General features: G+C 35.7%; 1 protein-coding gene across 1 annotated transcript in view; it reads right to left on the reverse strand.

Annotated features, from left to right (window-relative positions):
* Positions 1 to 9,282, reverse strand: part of LOC127879029 (pre-mRNA-splicing factor ATP-dependent RNA helicase DHX16-like) — a 33,229-nt gene extending 23,947 nt beyond the window's left edge. The window contains 2 exon segments of the mRNA XM_052425619.1: positions 1,767 to 1,925; positions 8,987 to 9,282. Of these exon segments, the coding sequence (XP_052281579.1) occupies positions 1,767 to 1,925; positions 8,987 to 9,184 (357 nt within the window). The 5' untranslated portion in view covers positions 9,185 to 9,282.

The raw sequence follows: 9,282 nt of genomic DNA on the forward strand, positions 1-9,282 counted from the left end.
GCAAGCTTGAATATCTTCTGACATTTAATATAATTGAAATGAAAATTTTTAAAACACTGTCATAAAAAAACCTTAAATACAATCACTACATTAAGAAATTCTTTGGATTTAGTGAACAAGCAGAAAATGTAACCAGAAAGTTGTCCATATTCCATCCTGACCCTTTTGTGATGCTAGATATTCAATATTTTTACAAACATAAAATTATTTCCAAGTATGATGATTATACTTATTGCCATACATAATACTAACCAAGTATTTAACCCTTTCCCACTCAGAAGCAAAGTGAAAATGGCATGTGCAAACAGCATAAAACTAGAACAGCCTGCAAGTAACTCACAGTCTGTTCAGGTTTCATGCTGTTTGCTGCTCATCAGTATCCAGGGGCGTTCCTAGGCATACGGCAGTACGCCCATGTGTATAATTCAGTTTTAAACTTAAAACAAGAGCACCGCATAACGGGTGCCACACTTTTTTTTTAGAGGTCACAGTGACCTTGACCTTTACTCTAGTGACCCAAAAATGGGTGTGGCATGTAGAACTCATCAAGGTGCAGCTACATATGAAGTTTCAAAGTTGTAGATTAAAGCACTTTGATTTAAGAGCCAATGTTCAAAACCTTAACAAAATGTTAAGGTTTTAGCACGACGCGGACGGCGGACGTCAGGCGGCGGACTGCTTACGACACAACGAGCTGGCTATGACAATACCTCGGGTTTTCTCTGTAAATAGCCAAGCTAAAAATGAAAACTCTTAAAATTCAAAAAATGCAATAAAAAGTTAGGGCTAAGGGGGGATTAGGGGTATAATTATGTAAACAAGCAAACAAGATGTCCACTTTTAGAAAATAACAACTACGGATCCATTCTCACTTGCAATAAGGCTTCTCTATTTTTAAGCATTGACACTTAAACTTAGCAAATAAATTATAATCGAAAGTATATTTGCTGTTGACAATGTTTAATGAAAGATTTCCTTTTATCAGTGTTTTTCAAGCAAGAAATTTATGAATAAAATTTCCAAATGGTGACTGAAAGATAACACCAAAACACAGGAATGAATTTTCCAAAATTTTCTTGGGGGAGACCCCAGCCCCCCACCCCACCAGACGGAGTAAGAAAGGTCTTAAATTAAATGTAACTTTCTAAGGGACTAAAAATGCGTCAAAATACGTATCTAAGTGGTAAAGTGTTAAGAAGTGCTAAATATTTAGTTTAAATCTATTAATTTTAGCTTTATTGCAACCTAAGGCTTATTAAAACGCCATGGAGTCCAGTTCATGGTAAGAGCCAGTCTTTTTGTGTCTTTTGGGGGAGATCTAAAGAATGCTCCCACACTGGGGATCAAACTCATGACCTCCCAGCCACTAGGCCAACACCATATCCATCATAAAACAGCAGATGCTAAATATTTATCATCCAATAGTTTGTTTAAGTGTTCAAATCACAACACTGTCATCAAGCTACTGTTAGAACAAGAGATTGCCAAGCAATATTGTCCCCTACCGGTGAAACTCCACCATTGTCAGTTTTTTTGTGTATTTTTTGTTGTTGCCATGGCAACCAGAATTCTTGACATAGGAACAAAATGAAATTACGTGCATAATCTCCATATTGCCATCTATCCATGTTTCAAGTTTCATGAAAAAATATGAAGAAATTTTAAAGTTATCGCAGGATCCAGAAACGTGTGACGGACAGACTGACAGACAGAGCGCAAACCATAAGTCCCCTCAGGTTTCACCCGTAGGGGACAATAAAATGTACTTTTGGCTTTGAAAATTTGTCTCTGTCTGCACTGTAATCGTTGATGTCATCATCATCATCATCAGACAGTAACTGGTAGCTATCGTTCTTCTTTTGTGCTTCCAGAACAGATCTTGCATGGACCTTGGATGCACTCTCTTTCACAACAGTGTGAGGTACCTGAAGAAGTAAAAATAGTTTTAAATGAAACTAGACATTAGTGCCTTTCCCAGAATATTTTAAGCACCTTCTCTGGGGTTGAAAATCTTCCTTGAACACTCCAGGGAAGCCCTAAAAGAGTGTTGCACACATTAATAATATTTAAGTAATAATGGAATGTGTGTGTTTTTATAGAGTATGGTGACTTCTGCAGGGTTTACAAATAAATTACTGCAGCACTCTAAAAGTTAATCTATCTCATTTCAATGGCCTGTCAATGAAGTATGATTGATTTGGTTTGAAAAGATTTATTTTAGTAAAAAACACATTCATTAAAATGGCTGCTTTGGTAAAAGTTGGGAAAAGGAATGAGTCAATATGTTAACACTTTGCATGCTGGGAAATTTGTCGTCTGCTAAAATGTCTTCTGCTGAATTTCTAAAATTAGCATTTTCTTCGATTTGTTTCAAAGAATATTATCAGAATAGCAAACAGTTTGGATCCTGATGAGACGCCACGTTCTGTGGATCCAAACTGTTTGCAAAGGCCTTTAAAATTCGGTTCCCGCACTGAAAGGGTTAACATTAGTATGATGCAAAAATTCTATAACACAAATGGTCATAGCTAAAATTTTACCAAGGACTCTTATTACAAGTGACATGAATTGAGAAGACTTTTGATACTAGGTAAGCTTTATTGAACACATTTGAACACATTTTCTGAAGTTCCATATAAAACAAGGCTATTGTCAAGCAATATGGTCCCCTACTGGCTCCACCATTGTCAGAAATTCCACCATTTTCAGATTATTATTTTTTGATTGCCATAGCAACCACAATTTTTGACGTAGGAACAAAATGAAATGATGTGCATAATGTCCATATTGCCATCTATCCATGTTGCAAGTTTCATGAAAAAATATTAAGAACTTTTAAAGTTATCGCAGGATCCAGAAAACCTCCACTTTCAGCAGTATTTCTAGTCTATTTGTTGCCATAGCAACCAGAATTTTTGACGGAGTTACAAAATGAAATGACGTGCATAATGTCCATATTGCCATCTATCCATATTTCAAGTTTCATGAAAAAATATTAAGAACTTTTAAAGTTATTGCAGGATCCAGAAAAGTGTGACAGACAGACTCACAGACAGACAGACAGACGGGCACAAAGAGCGCAAACCATAAGTCCCCACCCGTGAAACCGGTATAGGAAAAAAAACAGTGAACAATTTATCTTCTTATAATAAATAGCAATTCATAAAACACATATATGCCGTTAGAAAAAAGGTATTATTTTATACCAGTATTTCTATAAATGATTTTCAGTTTTAGTTCCATATATGAAAGGTCACACACAAAAATTCTCAATACCTTACTAGTGAACCTCACAAAAGTTATAGAACCTATTTAGTTGCAGGGCATTTTTTCCTGACATTGTGAAGCGGCCCTGAACCCCTCACATTGTGAAAAAATGAACTTATAAAAATTGTGAAATCAGTTTGTTGTGAATTAGTATACCAAAAGGATGTTTAAATAATGCATTAAAATCATATTTTCACTGTTTGGACAATTGTAGTTTTAACAAATAACCATTTACCTTCAAATCATCTGATCAACAATATTCAGACAGGTAAACTCTAGTGAAATCTCAAATTAATGCCTTATTGCTGTTTATACCTTGACTCTCGTATGTAAAATATTAAAACAAATTGTAGCCGTAAAAACAACCAAGAGGGCTTGAAAGGCCCAAAGTCGACAGAGCTACAGATAAGGTGCGTATTTGCGTAAATACCCAATGTAAAATTGCCAGTTACACATAGAAAAATAAAACCATGCGTACTGAAACCTAATTAAAATTGCCTATAACGCATATCATACTTTTCCTCTGCGAAAGGAGTAAATCTGTCCCGGAAAAACCCGGGTCCGAACTCCGAAATACCCAGATTCTTTCCGCTTCGTCCAAGTGCTTTCAGTATAACCTTCAGCACATTTATATAAACGTAAGAATGCATCTATGTAACCACGTGTTGTTGTTGTGAAAATGTTGAAACCGCGAGGAAACATGGTATCCTAGGCACACAAAAAAACTCAATTTTAAGTTATTTAACTGTGAGCAACACAAAAGCAGAAGCGGAAAATATAGTGAAACTAATTCTTGACGATATTGTGTTGGAGGCAAGCGCTGTCAGTGCTTACATTGAAAGAAAATCGTCAAACTTTTTTTTAAATCATGACTGTATATTACGGATACATCTACATAATTACACAAGATCTCTTAAACTAATCAATTAAGAGTGGAACTTCAACCACTCATTCAGGTAAGCATTTGAGAATTCAAGACAATGATCATAACCAATTTTAATACAAAAATACCATATTGTCAATTAAAGTATTTGGTACCGACTTTTTTGTACCCAATTGAAAATGAAAATACCCAATTGAACTCAAAAGTAGTGGGTATTTAGTCAGAGTCAATTTAGTCAATTAGTCAGAAAAGTTATCTGGAGCTCTGGTCCCTCACCTGAGATAACAAGATATTATTGAAGATCGGAAAATAAATGTGGCCTCTAGAGTGTAAACAAGGTTTTACTATAGCCATACAAGGAAAAATGCCCCGCCCCCTGGCAGCCATGTTTTTCAACCAACCGGCATCATTTTCGAACTTGTCCAAGATATTATTAGGATGAATCTCCTGACCAAGTTTCATGAAGATTGGACAATAAATGTGGCCTCTAGAGTGTTAACAAGATTTTACTATAGCCATATAAAGCCATATAAGGAAAAATGCCCCGCCCATTGGCAGCCTTGTTTTTCAAGCAAATGTTACCATTTTCGAACTCATCCAAGATATCATTGAGACCAATCTTCTGATCAAATTTCATGAAGATTGGACAATAAAAGTGGCCTCTAGAGAGTTAACAAGGCAAATGTTGATGGCACACAACGCACATTCGCACGATGGACAAAAAGCGATCACAAAAGCTCACCATGAGCATGTTGTGCTCAGGTGAGCTAAAAATGACATTTTCTGGATTTAACAATTAAAAGAATTTATTTCCTTCAAAATTGTTGACATTTTTTCAGTCTAATGAACAGAGTTATTATTTCTGGATCAAGTCCATTATCCATCTCGTTGCAAAAAATACAGGTGGTATAATATCCAGAAACCGTGCAATAGTATATTTGGACTTGATTTGGGTCGTAAAATACAAAAGCATTTTGCGTTTAATTCATTACGATGCGTCTATCGCTAGCAATTTGGGACCCCTATCATAAAAACACCATGATGTGAATGTCCGATAAAATCAATAATTTGCTGATAGATCGCTGATAAGGTGGCAAAAACAACACTGGAACACTTGACAAGTAGATATGGTTTGTTAATAGGGGACAATAAAGAGGATAGAGATGGTAATTTTAAGCCAGACGGAGCTTGAATAGCGAATTTCATTGTGAACTAATAGAACGTTTGTTGTTTATTATGAATGTCGGGACAAATTGTGTCACAACGGGACACCAGGACTAACACCCCAAAATCAGGACTGTCCTTTCAAGATTGGGACGTCTGGCATGTATGCTGAGCCTGTTCGACATCGTTATCAACTTAGGTAACATCAAATAGCATGATGTGCAAAAGATTGGTGTACTGCAACCTAACCGATAGCGACACTTTTTGTCGGCAAAATTACGACAGTTTCAAAATATGGTGGATAGAGGAAACGAAAGAATAACAAAGTAAACAAGGCTATTGTCAAGCAATATGGTACCCTACCGGCTCCACCATTGTCAGAAATTCCACCATTTTCAGAAATTATTATTTTTTGGTTGCCATAGCAACCACAATTTTTGACGTAGGAACAAAATGAAATGACATGCATGTCCATATTGCCATCTATCCATGTTGTAAGTTTCATGAAAAAATATTAAGAACTTTTTAAGTTATCGCAGGATCCAGAAAACCACCATTTTCAGCTGTATTTCTAGTCTATTTGTTGCCATAGCAACCAGAATTTTTGACATAGGAACAAAATGAAATTACGTGCATAATGTCCATATTGCCATTTATCCATGTTTCAAGTTTCATGAAAAAATATTAGGAACTTTTAAAGTTATCCAGAAAAGTGTGACTGACAGACAGACAGACAGAGCGCAAACCATAAGTCCCCTCCGGTGAAACCGGTAGGGGACAATTACAAGAGCTGTCAGAGGACAGCGCGCTCGACTATTCGAGTGCTTGACAGCATAACGTAAGCCATCATGGGGAAATTGTTCATATTCAATAATTTATTAGACAATCTTACAAAAATAAAAAAAGGAAAAAAAACAACTTTTTTTTGGGGGGGGGGGGGGTGAGAGGGGGGTATAATGTGGAGTGTGGTAATTTATTAGATGATGTTAAAAAAAAATTGGGAGGGTGGGGGGTAGGGGGGTGGGGGTGGGGGTGAGAGGGGTGTATAATGTGGGGTGTGGTAATTTATTAGATGATGTTTAAAAAAAAAATTGGGGTGGGGTGGTTGGGGGGGGGGAAGGGATTCTGGGTAGGGGCGTGGGGTATTGTTTGGGTGGAATCCATTGTGGTATTCAGGTAAGTGTTGTTTTGTCAAAGTAATAATAAAATGTGATTATAAATAAAGAAGTTATGGCAATTTGTTCAATTATCTAAGTGTAAAAGGGGCCATAATTATGACAAAATGCTTGGTAGAGTAGTCTTCTCTTGTTTACAGGTTGGGGTCATGTTGGTAAACAAGTCTGCAACATATAAAAGCAATATGTCAAAGGATATAGGAAATATTTGGGGTAGTACGCAAACTTTAACATAGATTTATCAATAATATGCATATTCTAAGTATAAAAGGGTCAATAATTAAGACAAAATATATATTGATAGAGTTGTCTGCTCTGGTTTATAGGTTGGGGTGATGTTTGTAAACAAGTATGCAAAATATGAAAGCAATATGTGGAGGGACAATGAAAATAATTGGGGTAGTACGAAAACTTTAACATTTGCACGCAGACGCTGATGCAGACGCCGACGCCGGGATGAGTAGGATAGCTCCACTATATATATTTCATATATAATAGTCGAGCTAAAAAGCAGTCATTGCTTTAATAGTACTATTTGCATGAGTTTGTGCTTTAGACAGGTAAACGTTGAAAAAAATTGAAGTATCAGTGTTCCTTAGCATTTTCAGTGGTGATCAAATTGTGCACCTTTGGACAAAAGACGGCGCATTGCAACTTTCAGCAACCCTTTGGTAAAGCTGAGAGTTGAATTATTGCAACTTCTCCAGGGGTCAATGGTTTGAGCCCGGTTTAGGGTTACTTTTTATTCTTTCTTTATTTTTATTATTGTTTTTTACTGGAGCTTTTAAGATCCTATCTTTACATTAGTCAATCAGCGCTTTCGTTAGTGGATTTCCGGGCGTAAATTAGCCGGAAAACGGCAGTCTTACGTCCATTATACAAATGGTGTTAGTCCCTTTAACGTCCGATAATCCGCATGTACGCTATTTTCTAATACACGACACGTAAAAATGTCAACAATAAATCGGGTTATTCAGACTGTTAACTCCGCCTAAGAGCTACTGTTTTCAATGAATTTCTCAGCGAATGGCCAATATTGATTTTTCCCGATGTCAATCAAATTCTTCTTGGTAAGCGCAACAGCCAATCAGCACTCAGGTAGACCAATGCACGCCGACCCCACGTGAAGCTGTATACAATAACTGTACATTTCACAGATAATCACTGATCTCAACCAATGTAGCTCTATAAATAAATACGTTGTAAATAACTACTTTTTTAGTTAGAGAAAAAGTCCCACATTACACAAATGCTCTACGGTGTTTTACCAAAAGTAAAGATATTAGCAACCTCTGCGCTACAAAGTTTTTATCTAGCAATCACATATTAAAGTCCATGCTTTCCCTGAGGAAAAATGACATGATGTTGTACATGATGTCTAATTTTCGCATGATTTTCATCTGTACACGAAAAACACGAGAAATGTTTATTTGTTGCTAGAATTTTCTTAACTTTCCTTGAATAATTAAATCTGGAAATTATTTTGGATAACACGTTTAATTATACGCATTTGAAAATACTTAAATTGAATAATGTAGTTTATTATATCAATGGCCATAACACATAATGCAATAAGTAGTTAAATAACGTGCATTGAGATTCCCAAACTATGCATACATATTGGTCGATATGCATCAGGGCCCTCAATCCATTGTAGGGGAAGCGGGTTGCTACCCATAGCAGGGGGAATTTTCGCGGCGTTTCCCTTTTTGGGGGATTTTTAACTTACTCTCTAATTATTACATTTGTACATGTTTTCACTATATTCATTGCTTATTTCATAATTAAGCATGTTTGACAAAATTAAATTAAAATAGAATTGAGATATAATAATCATGAGACATCTAAAAAAAAAAATTTTTTTTTTTTTTTTTTTTTTTAGGGGGAATTTTTCCCCCAAAAGGGGGAAAAAAGTATACTATTCAGGGGGGAATGCTGCCGAATTTCGGCTGTGGATTTGACAGATTGAGGGCCCTGTGCATGAATGACCTTATCAAAATCTTACTATCACAAAGAATACGGAAGAATATTTATTGTTTTGTTTTGTGGGATTGCCAGTTTTTAGTCTTCCGACCACGTTTACTCTAATGTTAATAACTAATGCGTATTTTTATACAGAGGAAATTATATTTATGAAAATACATTTATTGGTACTAAATTTTATATGTTTGCACTATTATTTAAGAGTTTTAATGTTTATTTCGGATTTTTGTATCATTTTATTGACTAAACAAAAGACATATATACATGTTTTACGTTACTGTAACCAGTGTTTTTGCCAACCAGTCAGTGCGCATGCGCGGAAAATCCCGAATGTAAACAATGACATTCAACTGGTCTATATAAAGCATTCAATGCCAAACTTCAATACATGCCAAGATCTGTGAAAAGGTCCCTTTAAAACAGTGCATGTAAATGTGACATCTCGTTTCTTACACACACAATTATAAACAAACTTATTTTAGATATGTAAGACTATAGATGACAATATGCGAACCTTGTTCCAAAGTTCTCTTGAAAACTTCTCCACTTTATCGTTAATATCGATGGTACCTGTATCCTTCAATTTTTCAATGTATTCATCGTCAGATTTGGCTTTCTGAGCCAATCCAATCAAATATTGTGCAATAAATCTATCCGATATGCCTAGTATATCGTGCAACTTATCGTTTACCCAAGTCTCTATGCCTGACATTTTGTATTTTAATTCAAAATAATATATTATTTAAAATAAAATAAAAGAGGTGAACAGGGGGCTGCCATTTTGTTTGTATTCAGTACGTTTGAAACATG

Source organism: Dreissena polymorpha, chromosome 4 (genome assembly GCF_020536995.1).
Source record: "Dreissena polymorpha isolate Duluth1 chromosome 4, UMN_Dpol_1.0, whole genome shotgun sequence".
Taxonomy (NCBI): domain Eukaryota; kingdom Metazoa; phylum Mollusca; class Bivalvia; order Myida; family Dreissenidae; genus Dreissena; species Dreissena polymorpha.